Source organism: Neoarius graeffei, chromosome 21, assembly GCF_027579695.1.
Source record: "Neoarius graeffei isolate fNeoGra1 chromosome 21, fNeoGra1.pri, whole genome shotgun sequence".
NCBI classification, from domain to species: domain Eukaryota; kingdom Metazoa; phylum Chordata; class Actinopteri; order Siluriformes; family Ariidae; genus Neoarius; species Neoarius graeffei.
Window position 1 is genome coordinate 24,717,731 of NC_083589.1, and position 25,252 is coordinate 24,742,982.

The 25,252-nt window shown below is 41.5% G+C and overlaps 1 protein-coding gene across 9 annotated transcripts in view; it reads left to right on the forward strand.

The window, feature by feature from the left end:
- The window catches only part of eps8a (epidermal growth factor receptor pathway substrate 8a), a 192,395-nt gene that overhangs the window by 134,550 nt on the left and 32,593 nt on the right, over positions 1–25,252 (forward strand). For 7 of the 9 annotated variants that reach the window (XM_060902865.1, XM_060902872.1, XM_060902870.1 and 4 more), the window contains exons 3-10: positions 528–598; positions 1,913–1,963; positions 3,938–4,008; positions 4,117–4,278; positions 10,213–10,362; positions 15,218–15,300; positions 18,367–18,497; positions 18,588–18,661. In XM_060902865.1, the coding sequence (XP_060758848.1) occupies positions 528–598; positions 1,913–1,963; positions 3,938–4,008; positions 4,117–4,278; positions 10,213–10,362; positions 15,218–15,300; positions 18,367–18,497; positions 18,588–18,661 (793 nt within the window). The remainder of the gene's footprint in view (positions 1–527; positions 599–1,912; positions 1,964–3,937; positions 4,009–4,116; positions 4,279–10,212; positions 10,363–15,217; positions 15,301–18,366; positions 18,498–18,587; positions 18,662–25,252) is intronic. The other 2 variants (XM_060902869.1, XM_060902873.1) reach the window with 1 other exon arrangement.

Genomic DNA, 25,252 nt, shown 5'->3' on the forward strand with positions numbered 1-25,252 from the left:
AACCCCTAGTGTGGACAGGGTACAAGTCAGACAGAACTGAAGAAGCCTTTAGGATGAGAGGTGAAACGTCTTCAAGAATCTTCAAGCAAGTCCAGTTGCTCTCTTTTACCACCCACAGTTACTATGACCTGGATGACTGAGAATCTTCACAGACTGCACTACAGTGTTTTTTAAAAAAAAAAACCTCTGTGTTTAGTTGAATTGAGTTAAATGAGGTTCTCGGGCTGCGAGTTCACCCATCATTTGGTTGTCTTGTCATGTTCTAGATGAAGGAGCTCCAGTGATTTCTGACACACACACACTCTCCAACCAACACTGCATTATTAATTCCTCCTTCAGTTAGCATAAAGCACACAATCGAAGGATATCAAGTGTCCGGTTTATCGGTTAGCGTGTGTGACACCGGAGTCCACCTCACACACTCCTGATCTTCAGGCATAACTACATCTCGGAGTCGTCCCTGTGTCTGAAGTGTGGCGTGTCCTCGTGAACAGTGATCTCACTGCTTTGTCTGTGTTTCCCCACAGTGGCTACTTCTCTCAGTCACCAGAGCTCCCAGCGCTCGACACCAACAAATCCAGCGCAAAGGCTCTCTACGGTGCGTCTTCTTCTGTTTCTTTACCTCCACATGAGTAAATGATGATCAGATGATGAACGAGTGCCGTTGCAGTCGACGCTTTATCCCGGTCACTGAGTAACGGAGCAGTGTTTCTGAAGCACGTGTCGAGTCTCCATCTGCTGTTTGCTGAGAGTAGTGCAGTGCAGCACAGCGCTCTTCCTCAGCTGAAATCTCATCCCTGTAATCCCTGTAATCCCCGTCACACCTCTGCGCCAGTCCTCTCCTCCTCCATCTCTCAGCGTTTCTCTCAGCGCGAGCAGAGGCTGAACGGAGATGTGGTTTCTGCTGCTTCCTGTGTGCACTGCGAACAAGTCGTGTGTCTCCACTGTGGGGGGGTTTGGCGTCTGTCGTTAGCCATTGCCCTGGTGCTATGTGAATGAAGCCTGTCTGTCTGTCTTTGTTTGTTTGTTTGTTTGTTTATTTATTTATTTATGTAGTGGAAGCAGCAGGTATTGCAGTGTGTATCTGTCTGCATGATTTCATTTCCATTGGATAAGTGTTAGAAGACACTCACTCACATCATCCAGAGATTTGTGACACTGAATCTTTTCTTTCCTTCATAGGAAAGAGCCACAGCTGTATTATCTCTCTGTGTCTCTCTCTTTCCGTTTCTCTCTCTCCCTCTGTGTCTGTCTCTTTCCGTCTCTCTTTGTGTCTGTCTGTCTGTCTCTCTCTCTCTGTGTGTCTGTCTCTTTCTGTTTCTCTCTCTCTCTGTGTCTGTCTCTCTTTTTCTGTCTCTCTTTCTGTTTCTCTGTCTGTCTCTTCCCTCTCTGTCTCTTTCCGTCTCTCTGTCTCTTTGTCTGTCTGTCTGTCTCTCTCTGTCTGTCTCTCTTTTTCTGTCCCTTTCTGTTTCTTTCTCTCTCTCTCTCTCTCTCTCTCTCTCTGTCGGTGTGTCTCTCTTTGTTTGTCTGTGTGTGTCTCTCTCTGTCTGTCCGTCTGTGTGTCTGTCTCTCTTTGTTTCTCTCTGTCTCTTCCCTCTCTGTCTCTTTTCGTCTCTCTCTTTTCTGTCTCTCTCTCTCTCTCTCTCTCTCTCTAACACGTTGGGTTTGTGAACAGCTGCAGGATGCAGTGTAATTGTCGATTTTAGGTTTCTGATTAAACTTCTGCGATTTGTCCATTTGTCATCTGGTGACTTGACACTGGCAAACTGAATGTTGTCTTTATTTTTGTTATTCATTTTCATTCCTTCATTTCTCTATTAACACTTTTTTCCATCACATCAAGCATCCTTTATTTATTTATTCATTAATTCATTCATTCATGCATTTCTTTCCTTCCTGGTCATGCTCTCAGGGACAGATGGGCTTTACTTCCTGCACTCTTCAGCCAAACACAAAAAGAAAGGTAGCGCACAGCAGAGTATCGTGTGTGTGTGTGTGTGTGTGAGAGAGAGAGAGACACTTCAGTTTGTAGATGATTGTCAGGAATGGTTTGTCTCCGAGTGCTGTGTTCTGCCTTCTATAGAGCTCTGCTAATGTAGTTCCACTTCTTTTTCACATCCCCAGGCTGCACTATTCTAAAGACCTTTTCCTTTTGAAGAAATTCCTTCCTGTCCTTCCTTCCTTCCTTCCTTCCTTCCTTCCTTCCTTCCTTCCTGTGTTTCTGTGCTTCCTTCCTTCCTGTCCTTCCTTCCTTCCTTCCTTCCTTCCTTCCTGTGCTTCCTTCCTTCCTTCCTTCCTTCCTTCCCTTCCTGTCCTTCCTTCCTTCCTTCCTTCCTTCCTTCCTTCCTTCCTTCCTTCCTTCCTTCATTTGCTTCTTCATTTTGTTCCTTCCTTCACTTACTTGCTTCCTCCCTTTCTGTGCTTCCTCCCTTGCTTCCTGTGCTTGCTGCCTTCCTTCCTCTCTTTTCCTTCCTTCTCTCTCTCTTTTTTTTTTTTTAAACTACCTCATTTACCCAAGCGTGCACACATGTGGACAGACTCTGCTCCTCTCCTGATCCATGAGGGACGTTGTATAACTCTATCAGTGTTGAACTTGTGGTTAATGTGTTGTTTTTATACCACAGCGCTGTTGAACGCTCGAGTCTGACTCGTCCCAAGGTGTTGATTTAATGTTCTGTGCCAGTCGTGCAGCTACAAGGTTTATGTACTGTATATTAATATACTTATTCTAATATTTTTCATTTCTATAGTAACTATATCAAGCGCTCTATATTAGTTATTCCACGAACTCGAGTCGTACACGAGCTGATAGCCGACGAGGCGCGTAGCACTGAGTTGACTATAAGCCGTGTACGACAAGATTGAGTGGAATAACAGTTTTATTCTCTCCACGTTCACTGGATTTTGATAAACAGAGCATTATTATTATTATTATTATTATTTATTATTATTATTTTTTGCAAATTCGTTGAATAAAAACTTGTATACGAAACGTCCGACAAAATCATTTCTGCTCAGAATGTAAACAAACCGGTGAAATGACAGGAGCAGTTTGTGAAAAATGCGATAATAATTCTTGAAACATAAAAAAAAATTCTTACCATGAAACGCTTTTCTTCCATATTTTGTTGCTTTGTTTTTTTGGGGGGTTTTGTTTTCGAGTAGAGTTTTTATTTCATCCTCGGTTGGTTCAGCAATGCGCTCTGCCATTTGTTTTTCTCTACTCACGGTATATGAGCTGATATCCTAGTAGTAGAGTAGCCAATCAGAGCGTGCGATTGCTCATATCCAGTGAATGTGGATAGAATAAAATCAGATGTATAAAAGGAGATGTTTATTTGGTGTTTTTGGAAGGAGTCTCCAGTGTCAGTGCTTTATACCAGTCATGCCTTCAGAGGCGCCAGAGCTTTCACAGTTTCTCGGTATCGTAACAAGCTGCGTTTGTTTTGTCTTATTAAGTTGAAAAGAGCGGCGGTTGGTGAGAGAGCGAGTGTTTGTAGCTGTAATGTGTATACTTGCTTTGTGGCCATTCTGCATTATGTATAGTAATGTACAGTAACTATAAATGGATAAAATGTACAATGTCCTCCTTTAATAAATAACAATATTAGTGTCGGCAAATTTGCTGTGGTATAAGAGGAATAAACCAGGTCAGGTTGTGCTTTATTGGAGTCAGCGTTGGTGTGATAACAGCATCCCACCAGCCCATCACTGATGATTTTCCGATAACCGCATGCCCCTGTTGTGCTTTGAGACACTTGGGATTGTCTCTTGCATTTCATACTTTATTAGTCGAGTATGAAATGCAATACTAAATTAATATGCATGAGTTTCACCATCATCTTAGTGTCTACCAAGAGGAAACTTTTTTTTTTTTTTTTGGAGAAGTTTGATTCTCATACATCTTCCCTCTCGCTGTGTCTCCGTGACTCCTCAGAGCAAAGAAAGAGCTACAGTAAGAACAGCATGATCACCGGCATGACCGACACGTCGCAGTACCTCGTCGAGGTAAAAACCTGCCATTAGTGACAGCTGCGTTCTCCTGTTGATCTTACTCATAATCTCAAATGTGCTTTGTAATCAATTCTCGATTTGAAAACCAAAAACGTCTTGCAGCACCTGACCACGTTCATCATGGACCGTAAGGACGCCATGCTGACCATCGACGACGGCATCCGTAAGCTGCGCTTGCTGGACGCTAAAGGGAAGGTGTGGACGCAGGAGATGCTGCTGCAGGTGGATGACAAGGCAGTGAGCCTCATCGATGCCGACAGCAAGGTGAGAAAACGCAAAGGATTCGCTACGCTTTGCTCGGATCACTCTGACATCAGGTCCTTCTTATCAGAGATCTTAGATCGCTGTTTAGTTCAGAGATATTTAAGAAAGAGAGATAAATGCCATTTGCAGACATAAAAATGAGCTTCAGGTGATATTTTATGCTTTAGGTTGTAATATTTTATAATGCGATCTATACATTCATTCAGTGTTGTAGTCGAGTCACTAAACCTCGAGTCCCCAGTGTTCAAGTCCGAGCTGTTTTAGCGCCGTTAACATTAGTTTGTTCCTGAACATGCTGTATGAACAGGTGAATGCGCTTCTCTTTATCAGGGAGAGTGAAGTATTCCGTCAGAGATGGCTGGGAGACGGATGTAAGTGCAGAAGGTGTGTTTATTAATAAAAGTGAAGACGGTAAACGACCCAGAACGGCGGGCAAAATCGTAAAACGATGAAACAGGCGATAGGTCGAGCGAGGCAGAAATAGGCTATCGTAGACTCTGCAGCATCAAAGACGAGAAACAGGAAATCAGGGATCAGGAACCCAAACAAGGAAATAAGGCTCGGTAATGCGTCAGTAACACAACTCAATACTTCGCAAAGTAAGTGCGTATTCACGGTTTTTATACAGGCGCGCTGATTGCGCCTTAATCCTGCGCAGGTGCGAGTCGTTTACGGCGCGCACGAGAGTCCACTTGGCGCACGCGCTGTCCAGAGCGCACCTGAGAGTCTGTCTGATGAACATGCCAAGGCGCGCAGGTGCGACACTCTTGCACGAAATTAGTACAAAAATTAATGTAGATATAAATATCTTATGCCACATTATTATGGCATGTTTAAAAAAAAAAAAGTCCTCGTCTCCAATTTACGAATCTGAATGCGGTTAACGCACGAATCCGAGTCATCAGTGCTCAATTCCAAGTCAAGTCACGAGTCCTTAAAGGAGATATGCAGAGGCTTTATTTCTAAATAAATTTCTGAGTGGATAGTATCTCCATCCTTGACTCTTGTATGCTGCATAAATGGGAATTTAAAAATATATATATACTTGAGAGTTAAAATCGACCGCAAAGTTGGCATTGGAGCTGCCACGCTGAGCCAGCCAGCCCTGAGTGCGTGACGTCACAGCGGGAACCGGTTTTAAGGCCGAGGTCTTTGACAGCTATAGACCAAAGTCATGTAAATAAAAATTTACGGTGAAAGTAAGAAATACCGTTACCGACTTGCTCATCTAAGCCTGATTTGACTTCATTGATTGTGGGTTGACTCTCATTAAAACAGGATGGGTGTTATAACTTATGCAACATACATGTACATGCATGCATTTTCACTGATAAAACGTAAAAGGCTAATTAAATAATCAGATGAACTGAGACAATCACATTCTGAAGCAAATTAAATAATCTAATACCAGTAACTTAAACACACAATACAAGTTACATGGATTAATCTAAATGCAGGTTAACAAATGAGAGTCGGAGCTTACCCGTCTGTGTTCTCGCTTCTTGAAGGTCGATCTTGTGGCCGATTGTTTTGAAACAATCTGACTTTCAGTTGTTCGTTCAGTTCTCTGTTCATTCGCTTCTTCCACGTAAGGGTGAGATATTGCTGCCGAGGCGAACATATCCAGCGGAGAAATCAGACAGCTGCGCCACTCATTCTCCATTTTCTCCATACTGAGTACTCCGCCATTACTGCTCGGCTCAGGCAATTACTAAAACCCGAGACAGGACGTCACCGGTTTTAGCAACAACCGCAGGGAGGTCCCAGCCCGAGCGATAATATGTCACATTCCATCCTGGGTTTTAGCAACAACCCTCGGCTCACGCTCCAGGAGAACTGGTGCAACTGAACTTACTTTCCTTTTCTTGTAGTTTTCTTTAATTGTTGGTACTGTACCCTCTTTCAATACGGGCTTATAGCCAACGCTCCTCAACAGATCAGAGGTCTTGTACGAGTCTTCAGTAAAATGTGCGGAGCAGAGGAGAGACCACTTCGTAGGTGCCCAATGTGCCCGGGAACTTCTCGCAAAACGCATCCAAATCTTTGCAGTTTGAACATTCTTGGGCCATGAATGCAACGTAAATCCACCTTCTGTCGTGTTGCTGCACCGGCCAGCAACACATCTACGTGACATGGCGATAAATGAGCTCAAAATGGAGGATCGGAGTTGCAGTCAGCTCTGTGTTTTAGTCTAGCGGAAATGGCCATGAGACCGATAGACTTCCTGCTGTGATGTTACGGACGTCAAGGTCATTCACTCAGACCGCTACCTATATGAATCACTTTAATCGTAAAAATTACAATATTAGATTTATTGTTAACGCTTAAAACTATTCCTGTGCCATTCTTGAGGCCTCAAGGCATTTATAAACGAAAGTGAGGCCATGGCTCTGCGTATCTCCTTTAAAATCAGGGCATGAGTCGGACTCGAGTACTACAAGCCTGCATTCATTTCACTATTTCTATAAATAGATGAAATTTTGTGCATATAATTAAAAAAAAAAAAGGATGTATTCCTAAGTAGCCATATTTAGATATTTCAGACATGAAATAAGTGTAACGAAGCTCCAGGACTTTATGCTGCAACGCTTTATGCTCAGAATTCTGAAACTCTCGGGTTTCCGGTGTTCCGATCCAAAAGCGTTCCAGTGCACAGGCTCGTTAAAGTGTGGACGGATGCCCAGTGCAAGGCCATGTTTCAGTGTCTAGTCTTTGAATTTGATAAACATGTTAATGTTTGATTAAAGAAGAGGAACGGCGAAAAGTTCAGATTCGGTTTGGATCCGTCACGATGGTCTCATCAGCGGAATTCTGAGACAAAACTTCCAGAGCAGCTGAAAGACCTTTTGACAACAAAAAAAACACTATATCAAGTACAATCAAGTTTTATCAAGTAAAAAATGATACAAAGCGAAGTGTGTGCGTGTTGCCATGTTGTTGTTACCGTATGTCAGGTTTATTTCGGATGTTGCCCGAGATCCCGACTTGGAATTCCATGTTGAATGAACATTCTGTTGTACTTTTCTGTGTTGGAGTTTTTTTTTTTTTTAATAAGCAAAGTCAGCTTTATTTCTATAGCACACTTAAAGCTAGACGGCCTTTCGATTTCATAAAATCGGTGAAATGTAGTTCCCTCTGAAATTTGGTCATTGCGATATATGTTTTTCTGTAATATCTCAAAATATCAGGCCTTTCTGTGGCTGGGAAGTTATTTAATTTGAGGGGATTCCCGAGCAAATAATGTGCATGAAATCGCTCGCTTCACGCAGTCAAGCAGACAGAGGAAGTCCGTGTGTGTGCGCATGCGCGGGTTTACCTTTGAGCATGCACTGACAGTTCCATCATTCTGTCGCTAAACGAACAGCTGATCACCCCGAGGTGCTCGCTGAGCGCCGATATTTATTAGTTTGGTCCTGTGTTTCCTTTCCTTCGTATGCAACCCCGATTCCAAAAAAGTTGGGACAAAGTACAAATTGTAAATAAAAACGGAATGCAATGATGTGGAAGTTTCAAAATTCCATATTTTGTTCAGAATAGAACATAGATGACATATCAAATGTTTAAACTGAGAAAATGCATCATTTAAAGAGAAAAATTAGGTGATTTTAAATTTCATGACAACAACACATCTCAAAAAAGTTGGGACAAGGCCATGTTTACCACTGTGAGACATCCCCTTTTCTCTTTACAACAGTCTGTAAACGTCTGGGGACTGAGGAGACAAGTTGCTCAAGTTTAGGGATAGGAATGTTAACCCATTCTTGTCTAATGTAGGATTCTAGTTGCTCAACTGTCTTAGGTCTTTTTTGTCGTATCTTCCGTTTTATGATGCGCCAAATGTTTTCTATGGGTGAAAGATCTGGACTGCAGGCTGGCCAGTTCAGTACCCGGACCCTTCTTCTACGCAGCCATGATGCTGTAATTGATGCAGTATGTGGTTTGGCATTGTCATGTTGGAAAATGCAAGGTCTTCCCTGAAAGAGACGTCGTCTAGATGGGAGCATATGTTGCTCTAGAACCTGGATATACCTTTCAGCATTGATTGTGTCTTTCCAGATGTGTAAGCTGCCCATGCCACATGCACTAATGCAACCCCATACCATCAGAGATGCAGGCTTCTGAACTGAGCACTGATAACAACTTGGGTTGTCCTTCTCCTCTTTAGTCCGAATGACACGGCGTCCCTGATTTCCATAAAGAACTTCAAATTTTGATTCGTCTGACCACAGAACAGTTTTCCACTTTGCCACAGTCCATTTTAAATGAGCCTTGGCCCAGAGAAGACGTCTGCGCTTCTGGATCATGTTTAGATACGGCGGCTTCTTTGAACTATAGAGTTTTAGCTGGCAACGGCGGATGGCACGGTGAATTGTGTTCACAGATAATGTTCTCTGGAAATATTCCTGAGCCCATTTTGTGATTTCCAATACAGAAGCATGCCTGTATGTGATGCAGTGCCGTCTAAGGGCCCGAAGATCACGGGCACCCAGTATGGTTTTCCAGCCTTGACCCTTACGCACAGAGATTCTTCCAGATTCTCTGAATCTTTTGATGATATTATGCACTGTAGATGATGATATGTTCAAACTCTTTGCAATTTTACACTGTTGAACTCCTTTCTGATATTGCTCCACTATTTGTCGGCGCAGAATTAGGGGGATTGGTGATCCTCTTCCCATCTTTACTTCTGAGAGCCGCTGCCACTCCAAGATGCTCTTTTTATACCCAGTCATGTTAATGACCTATTGCCAGTTGACCTAATGAGTTGCAATTTGGTCCTCCAGCTGTTCCTTTTTTGTACCTTTAACTTTTCCAGCCTCTTATTGCCCCTGTCCCAACTTTTTTGAGATGTGTTGCCATCATGAAATTTCAAAATGTCTCACTTTCGACATTTGATATGTTGTCTATGTTCTATTGTGAATACAATATCAGTTTTTGAGATTTGTAAATTATTGCATTCCGTTTTTATTTACAATTTGTACTTTGTCCCAACTTTTTTGGAATTGAGGTTGTAGAACATAACGTCTTTTCTTCTCGCTTTTCGTTACTGTCGTTGGTCTTTCACGTTTCATTCGCACACTCACGTCCTCCATTTTTCTCTCCTGTTTCAAATTTGTATCCCACCACGCCTTGCGTGAATGGGGAAAGCCCACCACGTCATGCATGGCGCAGTATCTTGTATTGCGTCATGGTGAAGCAGGAAAAAATAGCGGAGAATTTAGGGCCACGTGGAGATAAATTCATCAATTGTTCTGCTTTTAAAAAAATAAAATTGGAAGTCTGTGATTCGAATTCAGTAACTTTTGGCCCATTAAACAAAAATAATTGGCTGTCGGGGAAAATTCTTTTTGTGACCTACACTTGAGAAATCTGAAAGGCAGTCTCGCTTTAAGAGACAAAGTGTTGAGCCGAGTGCTGCACAGTAAAATCAAATCAGTAGAAGATTAAGACAGTATAAAATAAAACTAAAACACCACAATTAAGAAATTAAATAGTTTCACTAAAGCAACAGAGAGACAACCAAAGACATCAGTAACAGGACAAAAATAAAGAGATCGCAGGATAATGGAGATCTTCCCATGGATCAGATTCCTTGGAGAATAAATATGGTTTCAGATTGGATTTAAAAACTGTTTTAGGGGATAAACAAAGTCTGACAATCTTGAAACAGAAAAGACTCTTCAGAGGAGAGCATTCCTCTGAGAGCGTGGAATGGTGAGAAGCCGCTGATTAGATGATCAGAAGATTCTGGAAGTGGAAAGGGGACCAAGAGCTTGGTGCTGAACCATGCAGAGCTTTTAAAAAGTGAATAAAACCTTAAATTCAGTGTCTTTAACTGGAAGACGGTAGAGGGAGGTCAGGATGGGGAGACGGTTTCTCGTTTCTTGGTACCGAGCGTGAGATAACTGTGTTGTCTTGGTGGTTTGTGTTAAGAACGAGCTGGAGCACTTCCCTCTGGGCACGGTGCAGCATTGCCAGGCCATCATGAACTCCTGCAACTACGACTCCATCCTGGCGCTGGTGTGTAAGGAGTCTGGACAGGGCAAACCAGACCTGCACCTCTTCCAGTGTGATGACATCAAGGTGAGCAGCAGACAACCTTCTTCCAAAGCGTTCATTTATTATCAGGTTTATTGGAGTGAATTTTCACGACACACCCTGAAGACTGATGAGTGATGTAGGAAATGGATCTATTAAAGCGTGGGTAAACACTCCCCCAACACACACACACACCTGGAAAGAGATTATGGCTGTTTCTGTGCCAGTGGGATTGTGATTTGATGGTTTACATCAGTTCAGGGTTTTTTCACATAATGTTCGTGGGCATAAATTAAAGCGCCGCTCTACTGTGGATGGAACGACATGTTAGGGCAGACGAGCTACAATTAACAATTATTCCATGAAATCGAGTCGTACATGAGCCGATAGCCGACGAGGCACGTAGCTATAAGCCGTGTACGATTAGATTGAGTGGAATAACTGTTTTATTCTCTCCACATTCACAGGATTTTTGAGAAACGGAGCATTTTTAGTTTTTGCAAATTTGCGGAATAAAAACTTTTATACAAAACGTCCGACAAAATCATTTCCGCTTAAAATGTAAACAAACCGGCGAAATGACAGGAGCAGTTTGTGGAAAAATGCGATGATAATGATTCTTGAAAAAAAAAATGCATTCTTACCATCAAATATTTTTATTTGATATTTTGTTGCCTTTTTTTTGGGGGGGGGTTGTTTTCATGTAGAGTTTTTATTTCGTCCTCGGTTGGTTCAGCAACACGCTCCGCCATTTTGTTTTTCTCTACTTACGGTATAAGAGCTGATAGCCTAGTAGTAGAGTAGCCAATCAGAGCACGCGATTGTTCATATCCAGCGAATGTGGATAGAATAAATACCGATACGCGTTTGCAAGATGCAACAGTAGGGGAAGTTTACATCATGCAGTGGCGGGTTTCCAAAACCCTCTTAACGCTAAGAGCATCTTAACTAGGAGAGAGAGTGTTCATTGTGCTGCTCGCTCTACCATTTAACGATGATCTTTGTGCTGTGATGCCTTTGGGAAACGCGGCACTGATCTGTTCTGCGGTCCGAGTTCTCTGGTGTGCCCTCTAGTGGAAGCCACCATAAGCACGTGCGTGTGAACGATTACGTTCATGACGCAGCAGGTCGTCTACATGAACATGTGGTTAAAAAGCAACTATATCTCCGCCCTAAAGGGTGTGACATTTAATATCCGATGACACAGTGGGGTTTTTGAGCCGACGTTGATTAAAGATGTGTGCGCTATGATGTATTTTCCTGACTTCTAGTACAGCATTAAAAGTCCTGTCCTATTTCTCACAACTCCTCACTGTAAATACTGTAGGCAGCTTTACCCAAAATCATCATCATCATCTTTCGGCTGTTAGCGTTAGGGGTCACCTCAGCGGATGATGTTCCTCCGTCTAATCCTGTCCTCTGTATCTTTTCCTGTTGCACCAACCGTCCTCATGTCCTCCTTCACCACATCCAGAAATCTCATCGTCGGTCTTCCTCGTTCATTTCCTTCTACCTGGCAACTCCATCTCCAGTGTTGTTTTCCCAATATACCCTGGATCTCTCCTCTGTACAGTACGTGTCTAAACCAGGGCTTTGAACCAGAATTTTTTTCCTATTGGTTCGTTCCGAACAGAAACGGAATTTTAACGTTTCCGGTTTTGGGTTCCACCATTAAATAGATGTTCCCGAACCGGTCAGAACAAAAAAATTTCATTCCCAGAATGGTTAATTACGTTCCCTGTCAGCTGTTTAACAAATGGCTATAAAATTATGCCTCTGTCTCATCCAGCTTAAGCCAAATGTAGGCTAATTCTATTACAACCTTCATTAAATAAGACAAGAAATAATTCAAAACAATTATTATTTCAAATGTTGGCGATTTGGATTCTCAGTACGTCTTCCCATCTACACAAACAGAAAAAGTGCCAAAAATGAAAGAGAATTCGTTTAGTGTGTTACCAAAGGCGAGTCAGGCCCTATAGAGGGCTACCGCATGACGTCACCGCGCCGCGAGATTTTGTTAGGCGCCATATTGGAAGACCAAGTACACATCTATGCAAGTACATACATACATAAAACAAACTACACCTGAAATGTAGCCAGGGCCGGTTCTGCCCTAATCTGGACCCGGGTGCAACATCGCGCAATCCCCCCCCACAAAAAAAAAAAAAACACCAGTCTAAATCAGGACAACCATCACATAACTATAAACATTTTATATCAACTATTTTAACTAAATGGGCTATAATAAATAAGCCTGCAGGCAGCCACGGCGGGCTGCCTCAGAAAAGTAACCATTCAATGATGCAACTGAAAGCCTGCAGCCACGGCGGGCTGCCTCAGAAAACTAACCATTTGTCCTACCTTAAAACTCATTTTGCATTTTCTGCCTCCTTTTTTGTATTTTCGACCCTCCGTTTATTTTCTTTCCTTTTCTGAAAACCCGATTTGTGTCCAGGCATTTTGTTCTGCTACCAACGAACTAACTCGTCAGGTCTCGTCTCTCGAGCCCGCGATGATTCCCGTGGGAAGGGCAACAACTGATACATTTTTACAAACAGCCAATAGGGAGGTTGCATTGTTCAGGCTCTTCTTTGCTCAGACACTCAGTAATGCAATTACTCACTTATTATCACATGGAGACGTGATAGCAGTCCACCTTCCCGCTCTCTCCATTCAGTCAGCGAACGTCACACAGGAAGTGAACCCCAGCGGGTCATAGAAACTTGCGCAGGAGAAGAATGACTTTTTTTTTATTTGTAGGCTACGGAAACTTTGAGGAACGAAATAAAAACCGGTATTAACCGGTTACCATTATTTTTAATAAGCGTTTCTGTTCCGGAGCATAAAAAATAATAAAGTTTCTGGTTTCGTTTCTGTTCCATGTGAAATATAAAAAGTTCCCGGTTTTCGTTCCTTGAACCGGTTCAAAGCCCTGGTCTAAACCATCTCAATCTCGCCTGTCTCGCTTGGTCTCCGAGACGTCCTACGTGTCCCGTCCTTCTAATATTCTCATTTCTAATCCTGTCCAACTTTGTCACTCCCGGTGAGAATCTCAGCAGGTTCAGTTCAGCCTCCTGTCTTTTTATCTCCAAACCGTACAACATGGCTGCTCTTACTGCTGTCTTGTACACTTTCCCTTTCACTCTTGCTGGCAACCTTCTGTCACAAATCACTCCTGACACTTTCCTCTCCTCCATCCATCCATTCCAACCTGCTTTCACTCTCGTCTTCACTTCTCTTCTCTTCCACACTCGTCGTTACTTTGTACAGTTGACCCCAGATATTTGAACTCCTCTGCTTTGACCATCTCTATTTCTTGTAGCTGTACCATTCCACTGTCCTCAACCTCATTCACGCACATGTCTTCCGTCTTGCTCCGACTGACTTACATTCTCCTTCTCTCTCCTTAGTTTTCTTCTACTTGCTCCCGGTTCTCACTACAGATCACAATATCATATCATCTGCGCGCATCTCCGGGGCCTCTTGCCTGGTATCATCTGTCAACCTGTCTGTTATCATTCAGCCTCTACGTTGCCCAAGATGCAATAATTATAATTAATTTCATTATTAATCATCAATTGTATGTTAATTTTTACGCTATTTTAAAAAGGCCCGAAGAGGGATTATGTCATGGCGATGTCCATCCGTCCGTCCCGGGAAGGGTGCTCACCTTCTGAAATCAACTCCTCTCACAATTGTTGGAGGAATTTCACAAAACTTGGCAGGATTCTTTGTTATATGTCGGTAATACGCATATTGTAATTTCGTTCAATTCGGTCACATTTTACCAGAGTTACGGCCCTTGATTAACAACCCTGTACTTGGATGATTTCATGAAGATGTGCTTGCCTTCCGAAATCATCAACTCTCATAATTTTTGGACGAGTTTCTCGAAGCTTGGCAAAAGGCCTTGTTATATGACGGTAATACGCATATTGCGATTTAATTTTGTTTGTGAAAATTTTCCCAGAGTTTTGACCCTTGATGGAATAACTTGTACTTTGACGATTTCATGAGGGTGTACGTTCTTCTGAAATCAACAACTCTCACAATTTGTGGAGGAATTTCACCAAACTTGGCAAAAGGCTTTGTTATCTGACAGTTATACGCATATTGAAATTTCGTTTAATTTTGGGAAATTTTCCAGAGTTATGCGCTTGATTATTAACAAACTTGTACTTTGGCAATTTCATCAAGGTGCGCTTGCTTTCTGAAATCAACTTCCCTCACAATTTTTATCCCCCGCTGGCCGAAAGGCCCGAAGGGGGATTATGTCATGGCGATATCCGTCCGTCCGTCGTGGGAAGGGTGCTCACCTTCTGAAATCAACTCCTCTCTCAATTTTTGGAGGAATTTCATGAAACTTGACAGGATTCTTAGTTATATGTCGGTAATACGCATATTGCAGTTCCGTTCAATTCAATCACATTTTTACCAGAGTCATGGCCGAGTTGCCAGCGGGGGAGATTGTGCTCTCAGAGCGCGCTTGTTTTAAAGTGCTGGAGTCCTGAACAAAATGGAGTTTATATCGAAACATGATACACATCTGTGACACCTATTTGCTGTAAATAATTTCAAAATAAGAACTTTTTAAGGTTTTCATTTCACTTAGCGTTTTATTTCTGAATTCTAATCATATGCTAATATGATATGAGTGGAGATGATTAAATCAAATTGGATTGGATTGGATATAATCACACCTTTTGGGCTGATGGTCATAAAGATACCAAAAATATACACAGCCTTGTTTTTCTCCATGTGAATCTTTCCACATATTTCTTATTGTTTAGGATTTAGAGAGTCCGGTTTGGGTTCTTATCGTTTGGATTTTTCCCCGCCCTCGTACAACTGTTCCGTCATCTTTATGCTCTAATTTTTTTTGACGTCTTTCCTCCAGGCAAATTTGATCCAAGCCGATGTTGAAAGTGCCATCAATGATCACAAGGGTGGGAAGGTTAAAAAGCGGCCGGAGGTTCTCAAGTAAGGCTGATTTCACATTACTTTTGTCCTTTCCTGTGTTGTATGCAACATGTCTGTCAGTTTAAGGTGCATCTGTAGCGTCCAGATGGCTATATTCTCAGAATGAATCATAAACTTTTGCATTTCCAGTGTTAACGAGCTTTCTCTACAGCAAGCTAAAATGCAACCACCTTAATTCGATCACATTTTAAATTTAAATAATATTGGCTGGCTTTTTTTCATGGTATATCAGATATATTCCATTCAGTTAGTATGATGCTGAAGGAGTTGAAGACAAGTGTACTGTATCTGATATACCATGAAAAAAGCCAGCCGATGATATTATTATTATTATTATTATTATAATAAACACTTTCTTCATATCGGCATACTCAAAGGCCAACGTGAGTTTAACTGCGAGTCGGCACCATCAGCGCAGCAGTGAAGTCACCTTCCAGCCGGTGTAGCATTCATCAGTAGTGTTAGCGAATGCTAATAAAGCGGTAAAGCCAGTGCTATTGGGAGCAAGTAGCGCAGGCTAATGACCCAGAAACTAAGATTTCTGTCTCCGGGCTCCTCTTCCACGCAGCTCGCTACAGTATTTTTCACTCAGACTTAAGTATTCGTTTCCCTCTGTAATTTACTGAGTTACTTTTAAAATCAACAGCGACACACAACGGAGCAACCTGGCAACCAAAATTCTCTCTAAATCTTCCATATTTAATGAAGCAAACCTGGTGGCCATGTTTGTTTACAAATCGTCACCGTTGCTCGCTAGCGCAGAAGTTTTACGCCTCCGACATGTCTCTTTTCCAGTTTTTCGATGTCTGTTGGTATGTTTTTCTCTTGTAAATAGGTGTGAAGAATGTATAATGAAGTTTTGGTAGCCTTTTGAGTGCTCAACACATCTTTTAATTTCAGTTTATTTATTTAGTGCTGAATTATAGAATAGCTAATCCTAGCAGAAGTACTGGATTAGCCTCGCCTCTTCTCTTTCCTGCAGACAAAGAAATGCTTGTGCACATGCGCGGCAGAAAAGTTTTCTCATTGGATATTCACATCAGCTCCGACGTGTGACATCATGTTGTCTCGATAACCATGCAGTATCATGAACCATATTCTACACTCATTCTCTATTGGGTAGAGTGACGTAATGCGTGCATAGGATAAGCGATATGCTAACAATATTGCATGCTATCAAACCAAATGAATGAAACCTGCTAGAAGAGAATAGAACACGTTTTTATTCAATGGGAAAAGTGTCCTGTATAGTATGTATAATAATTCATGATGTCTCTAAAACAGAGGTTCATGTAGTTTAGTTTGATGCTTGTCCAGAAAGCACTGGTGGTTGTGCTGAAATGTTTGTTCTCTGATTGCATAATGCGTGTACAGTGTGGTGTTACAATGTCCATTAAGTATGGAACCTACAGTTAGGTCCATATATATTTGGACACTGACACAAATTTTGTTTTTTTCCCCTTTTACTGAAACATATTCAAGTTATAGTTATATAATGGACATGGCCATGAAGTCCAGACATTCAGCTTTCATTTGAAGGTATCCACATTAAAATTGGATGAAGGGTTTAGGAGTTTCAGCTCCTTAACATGTGCCACCCTGTTTTTAAAGGGACCAAAAGTAATTGGACAATTGACTCAAAGGCTATTTCATGGGCAGGTGTGGGCAATTCCTTCGTTATGTCATTCTCAATTAAGCAGATAAAAGGCCTGGAGTTGATTTGAGGTGTGGTGCTTGCATTTGGAAGATTTTGCTGTGAAGAAAACATCCGGTCAAAGGAGCTCTCCATGCAGGTGAAACAAGCCATCCTTAAGCTGCGAAAACAGAAAAAAAACATCCGAGAAATTGCTACAATATTAGGAGTGGCAAAATCTACAGTTTGGTACATCCTGAGAAAGAAAGAAAGCACTGGTGAACTCATCAATGCAAAAAGACCTGGACGCCCACAGAAGACAACAGTGGTGGATGATCACAGAATAATTTCCATGGTGAAGAGAAACCCCTTCACAACAGCCAACCAAGTGAACAACACTCTCCAGGAGGTAGGCGTATTAATATCCAAATCTACCATAAAGAGAAGACTGTATGAAAGTAAATACAGAGGGTTCACTGCACGGTGCAAGCCACTCATAAGCCTCAAGAATAAAAAGGCTAGATTGGACTTTGCTAAAAAACATCTAAAAAAGCCAGCACAGTTCTGGAAGAACATTCTTTGAACAGATGAAACCAAGATCAACCTCAACCAGAATGATGGAAAGAAAAAAGTATGGTGAAGGCGTGGTACAGCTCATGATCCAAAGCATACCACATCATCTGTAAAACACAGCGGAGGCAGTGTGATGGCTTGGGCATGCATGGCTGCCAGTGGCACTGGGTCACTAGTGTTTATTGATGATGTGACACAGGACAGAAGCAGCCGGATGAATTCTGAGGTATTCAGAGACATACTGCGTGCTCAAATCCAGCCAAACTGATTGGTCGGCGTTTCATAATACAGATGGACAATGACCCAAAACATAAAGCCAAAGCAACCCAGGAGTTTATTAAAGCAAAGAAGTGGAATATTCTTGAATGGCCAAGTCAGTCACCTGATCTCAACCCAATTGAGCATGCATTTCACTTGTTAAAGACTAAACTTCAGACAGAAACGCCCACAAACAAACAGCAACTGAAAACTGCTGCAGTAAAGGCCTGGCAGAGCATTAAAAAGGAGGAAACGCAGCGTCTGGTGATGTCCATGAGTTCAAGACTTCAGGCAGTCATTGCCAACAAAGGGTTTTCAACCAAGTATTAGAAATGAACATTTTATTTGCAATTATTTAATTTGTCCAATTACTTTTGAGCCCCTGAAATGAAGGGATTGTGTTTAAAAAATGCTTTAGTTCCTCACATTTTTATGCAATCATTTTGTTCAACCCACTGAATTAAAGCTGAAAGTCTGAACTTCAACTCCGTCTGAATTGTTTTGTTCAAAATTCATTGTGGTAATGTACAGAACCAAAATTAGAAAAATGTTGTCTCTGTCCAAATATTTATGGACCTAACTGTATGCCTCGGTGTCTCCAGAATGATCCGTAAGAGCGATGGGACTATTCCACCTCCTCCCGGTGGCCCCGCCCCTGTTCCTCCAGTAGCCGCCAGTCAAGTGGGTATGAACAGAGTGGCTGCTTGGTCAAACTCCAGTGATCATCAAGACTGTGAGTTCAGAACACATTTGCATGTTTTAGAGATGAAATTCAGTTATCAGGCTGTCACTTATTCACTTCCTGTGTGTGTGCTCGGTTCAGACGATACCCAAAGGCCATACGGGGAACAGGATGAATCTCCAGAGATGACTGCAGTGCGAATAGACAGAGACGTGGTAAATATCACGCTCAAATCCTTTCCTTTCATCAGTCCACAGTGTCCATCAGCAAGCCGCAGCACTAATAGTTTCTTTTCCCCTGAATGTAAAGATGGCACACGAATTATTATAATTAGGGATGGGTATCACGAGAATTTTTGTATCGCGATACACGATCAGCGCATCGTGATACGTATCGTGATATTTTAGTGTAAGAATGGCTTTTCTTTAAGCAAAACAATTACGTATGTAAGGAAACAAATGTAATCATTATTAAACAAATGTGATTTATTAACTATTTAACTAGTTACATGTACAGTGGCATGCAAAAGTTTGGGCACCCTTACTGAAAATGTCTGTTACTGTGAATAGTTAAGTGAGCAGAAGATGAACTGATCACCAAAAGGCATAAAGGTAAAGACAACACATTTCAGCATTTTCTGCAAGATTTGTGTATTTTTGTTTTGTACAATTGGAGAGTGAAAAAAGAAAAGAAAAGGAACACCATGTGAAAGTTTGGGCACCCCAATACATTTGAGTTCTCAGGTAACTTTTAGCAAGGTTCCAGACCTTAATTAGCTTATTGAGCTGTGGCTTGTTCAAATTCTTCATTAGGAAAGGTCAGATGATGCAGATTTCAAAGCTGTATAAATTCTCTGACTCCTCAAACTTGTCCCTAAAATCAACAGCCATGAGCTCCTCTAAGCAACTCCGTCGCATTCTGAATGATAAAATAATTGATGCTCACAAAGCAGGAGAAGGCTACAAGAACGTAGCAAAATGTTTTCAGGTCGCCGTTTCCTCAGATTGTAATGTTATTAAGAAATGGCAGTTAACAGAAACAGTGGAGATCAAGGTGAGGTCTGGAAGATGAAGAAAACTTTCTGAAAGAACTGCTCGTTGCACTGCTAGAAAGGCAAATAAAACCCCCTGTTTGACTGCAAAAGACCTTCAGAAAGATTTAGCAGACCCTGGAGTGGTGGTGCACTGTTCTACTATGCAGCAACACCTAAACAAATATGACCTTCATGGGAGAGTCATCAGAAGAAAACCGTTCCTGCATCCGAGCCACAAAATTCAGCGTCTGAAGTTTGCAAATGAACATCTAAATAAGCCCGATGCATTTTGGAAACAAGTCCTGTGGACTGATGAAATCAAAATAGAACTTTTTGGCCACAATGTGCAAAGGCATGTTTGGAGAAAAAAGGGTGCCAAATTCCAGGAAAAGAACACCTCTCCAACTCTGAAGCATGGATGTGGATCGATCATGCTTTGGGGTTGTGTTGCAGCCAGTGGCACAGGGCACATTTCATTAGTCGAGGGAAGCATGGATTCGAATAAATACCAGCAAATTCTGGAAGCAAACATCACACCATCTGTAAAAAAAAAAAAAAGTTGAAGTTAAAAAGAGGATGGGTCCTACAATAAGACGATGATCCAAAACACACCTCAAAATCTACAATGGAATACCTCAAGAGGCACAAGCTGAAGGTTTTGCCCTGGCCCTCACAGTCCCCTGACCTAAACATCATTGAAAATCTGTGGATAGATCTCAAAAGAACAGTGCATGCAAGACAGCTCAGGAAACTTGTCGAACTGGAAGCCTTTTGCAAGGATGAATGTGTGAAAATCCCCCAGGTAAGAACTGAAAGATTATTAGCTGGCTACAAAAAGTGTTTACAAGCTGTGATACTTACCAAAGGGTACTCACCATGCAGGGTGCCTAAACTTTTGCTTCGGGCCCTTTTCCTTTTTGTCATTTTGAAAATGTAAAAGATGAAAATAAATAGTTTTTGCTTAAAATATAACGGGAATGAGTCATCTTTAACTTCATGCCTTTTGGAGATCATTTCATCTTCAACTTGCTTAACTGTTCACAGCAACAGCAATTTTGACCAGGGGTGCCCAAACTTTTGCATACCACTGTACTAGTAGTTTGCCAAATAGCTTGTGTGTAAAAGAAATTACAATGTACAACCCCGATTCCAAAAAAGTCGGGACAAAGTACAAATTGTAAATAAAAACGGAATGCAATAATTTGCAAATCTCAAAAACTGATATTGTATTCGGCGGCACGGTGGTGTAGTGGTTAGCGCTGTCGCCTCACAGCAAGAAGGTCCTGGGTTCGAGCCCCGTGGCCGACGAGGGCCCTTCTGTGTGGAGTTTGCATGTTCTCCCCGTGTCTGCGTGGGTTTCCTCCGGGTGCTCCGGTTTCCCCCACAGTCCAAAGACATGCAGGTTAGGTTAACTGGTGACTCTAAATTGACCGTAGGTGTGAATGTGAGTGTGAATGGTTGTCTGTGTCTATGTGTCAGCCCTGTGATGACCTGGCGACTTGTCCAGGGTGTACCCCGCCTTTCGCCCGTAGTCAGCTGGGATAGGCTCCAGCTTGCCTGCGACCCTGTAGAAGGATAAAGCGGCTAGAGATGAATGAATGAATGAATGAATGATATTGTATTCACAATAGAACATAGACAACATATCAAATGTCGAAAGTGAGACATTTTGAAATTTCATGCCAAATATTGGCTCATTTGAAATTTTATGACGGCAACACATCTCAAAGTTGGGACAGGGGCAATAAGAGGCTGGAAAAGTTAAAGGTACAAAAAAGGAACAGCTGGAGGACCAAATTGCAACTCATTAGGTCAATTGGCAATAGGTCATTAACATGACTGGGTATGAAAAGAGCATCTTGGAGTGGCAGCGGCTCTCAGAAGTAAAGATGGGTAAAGGGACACCAATCCCCCTAATTCTGCACCGACAAATAGTGGAGCAATATCAGAAAGGAGTTCGACAGTGTAAAATTGCAGAGAGTTTGAACATATCATCATCTACAGTGCATAATATCATCAAAAGATTCAGAGAATCTGGAAGAATCTCTGTGTGTAAGGGTCAAGGCCGGAAAACCATACTGGGTGCCCATGATCTTTGGGCTCTTAGACAGCACTGCATCACATACAGGCATGCTTCTGTATTGGAAATCACAAAATGGGCTCAGGAATATTTCCAGAGAACATTATCTGTGAACACAATTCACCGTGCCATCCGCCGTTGCCAGCTAAAACTCTATAGTTCAAAGAAGAAGCCGTATCTAAACATGATCCAGAAGCGCAGACGTCTTCTCTGGGCCAAGGCTCATTTAAAATGGACTGTGGCAAAGTGGAAAACTGTTCTGTGGTCAGACGAATCAAAATTTGAAGTTCTTTATGGAAATCAGGGACGCCGTGTCATTCGGACTAAAGAGGAGAAGGACGACCCAAGTTGTTATCAGCGCTCAGTTCAGAAGCCTGCATCTCTGATGGTATGGGGTTGCATTAATGCGTGTGGCATGGGGAGCTTACACATCTGGAAAGACACCATCAATGCTGAAAGGTATATCCAGGTTCTAGAGCAACATATGCTCCCATCCAGATGACGTCTCTTTCAGGGAAGACCTTGCATTTTCCAACATGACAATGCCAAACCACATACTGCATCAATTACAGCATCATGGCTGCGTAGAAGAAGGGTCCGGGTACTGAACTGGCCAGTCTGCAGTCCAGATCTTTCACCCATAGAAAACATTTGGCGCATCATAAAATGGAAGATACGACAAAAAAGACCCAAGACAGTTGAGCAACTAGAATCCTACATTAGACAAGAATGGGTTAACATTCCTATCCCTAAACTTGAGCAACTTGTCTCCTCAGTCCCCAGATGTTTACAGACTGTTGTAAAGAGAAAAGGGGATGTCTCACAGTGGGAAACATGGTCTTGTCCCAACTTTTATGAGATGTGTTGTTGTCATGAAATTTAAAATCACCTAATTTTTCTCTTTAAATGATACATTTTCTCAGTTTAAACATTTGATATGTCATCTATGTTCTATTCTGAACAAAATATGGAATTTTGAAACGTCCACATCATTGCATTCCGTTTTTATTTACAATTTGTACTTTGTCCCAACTTTTTTGGAATCGGGGTTGTAGTCAATCTACACAAATTTGAATAATAAAAAATAATGTTAGACAAACACTAATGTTTGAGCATAGAGGGGGAAAAATCACAACACATCTGGCAGCTTTTTGTAAAGAATGGAAAAACACGAGTAAAAGGCCATCACTTCCAGCCAGATAGAAGATTGTCCTACCCTAGATAAAGTCAACTTCACACTGGGCTTCAGCATACTGAAGTTACTGATTTTTTTATGATTTATATATTCTACCACATAATGAAATGCAATGTTGTGCTGTTTAAAACACAACTTGTTTGAAGTTTTATTACAGTTACCTATTGACGGTCAAATTAATTCACGAAAATAAATCCGAATCAGATAAAATAAGTAATTTATGCATGCATGTGTTACTGTGATTAACAGATTGTGCTTGCAGTAAAACACATCCCTTACCAATTCAGCAGGTTGTAGGCTGCTTTTAACTTCATAAACTTGGGAATACACTACCGTTCAAAAGTTTGGGGTCACCCAGACAATTTTGTGTTTTCCATGAAAAGTCACACTTTTATTTCCCACCATAAGTTGTAAAATGAATAGAAAATATAGTCAAGACATTTTTCTGGCCATTTTGAGCATTTAATCGACCCCACAAATGTGATGCTCCAGAAACTCAATCTGCTCAAAGGAAGGTCAGTTTTATAGCTTCTCTAAAGAGCTCAACTGTTTTCAGCTGTGCTAACATGATTGTACAAGGGTTTTCTAATCATCCATTAGCCTTCTGAGGCAATGAGCAAACACATTGTACCATTAGAACACTGGAGTGAGAGTTGCTGGAAATGGGCCTCTATACACCTATGGAGATATTGCACCAAAAACCACACATTTGCAGCTAGAATAGTCATTTACCACATTAGCAATGTATAGAGTGGATTTCTGATTAGTTTAAAGTGATCTTCATTGAAAAGAACAGTGCTTTTCTTTCAAAAATAAGGACATTTCAAAGTGACCCCAAACTTTTGAACGGTAGTGTACATTTTGGGAATGACGACCTCTGAGAAAGTTTTCCTAGATGGCACTTGATACCAGTGCTCACATTCAGCCAGCATTTCCCTGAACTCCTTGGATTCCACCATGCTGTACGGCCTCATGTCTTTCACGATGAATCTCGCTATTTTAGAAGTGATTCGTTGCGCTTTTTCAAATGTACTCTGGTATTTCTTGGTACTAAAAAATGCATTATTTATAGTTTGTTGTTTTGGCGCAGAACGTGAAATATGTCGAGTGCTCGTCTGTTGTAATTCCACGGGGGTTTTGCTATTAACAGCGCTGCACGACGGAACAGCCGAAACACTCGGATGATGGCGTCTCAAATGTTAGATTAGTTGTTCCCCCACTACACTTAACTATATAGCTTTATAAATTTTGCACCCAGCAACGTTTTCTTCACTCCTGCTTTCCCCCTTCCGAATAATTAAGCCGAAGTGCTGCCAAACAGCAGCTTTTTTTTCCCTGAGGATTTTTCATAATGTTGAACTCGTAGTCACCGGCGCCCACGGAGGCCGCCATTTTGAAAGCGTGACCAAGCAACTATTTTTCGCATTCGAGCAAGGGATTCTGGAACCTTCTATTTATTTATCATCTCAAAAACAATAAATACGCTAGTGAAGTATTATATTATTCAATATTTATACATTGGAAATAATAAAAAAAAAGAAAGCAGTTGCTCGGATATTTTCAGCGTTTCCATGATTAGACGAACTATTTACGGAAAATTACGAAGATTCCCGAGTGAACCCGACTGAACCGATATGCCAAAATCGTACCGCAATGCGTAGCTTTTTTAAGCTGCACCGCGATATATCGGTATACCGATAATACTGCGCACCACTAATTATTATTATTACCTCCGCCAAGGAGGTTATGTTTTCGGTAGCGTTGGTTTGTTTGTTGGTTTGTCTGTTAGCAACATTACGGAAAAAGTAATGAACGGATTGCTCTGAAATTTTTTCCAGAGGTGTGACTGGGCACAAGTAACAATCCATTAAATTTTGGCGGTGATCCGGATCACCTTCTGGATCCCGAAAGTTTTTTTTTTTCGAGAATATTTTATGACTAGAAGGTGAACTCACTATCATGTCTCTTCAGGTAACTTCAGCAAAAAAACCAAACCCTAAAATCTTAAGTCATGCTGACGGATTTGAATTGGTTTGAGCACGTTTTACCATCAGCTCTTCTAATCAGCATGTGTGCGATAATTACAGCGTCCTCCACAATTATTGGCACCCTTTGCAAAGCTTAGTTAAAAGGGTGAGGGGGGGAAAAAAATCCACGTTTTGGTGAAATTGCTTCATCACGCTGGGAAAAAAATGATAAAAATCCAACCTTTTAATTGAAATGAATTTATTCAGAGAAAAACAAATCCCTCGTCAAGAAATAACACCGGTCAACAATTTTTCAGAAGTTATCTGCTTCGGAGATGAAACTGGCTGTTTTGTTATGAAATTTGGCGAGTTGAAATCAAATATGACAATTAAAACAGCTGACTGGCTACGGCTTCCGAGATGATATTTAAGATTTTACAGTTTATATTCATGTACATTGTGTGGCTAGTAATGTTTTAAGTATAAATTGTAAACCTAGATCTCGTCATGTGTTTCTGGTTGGTTTACATG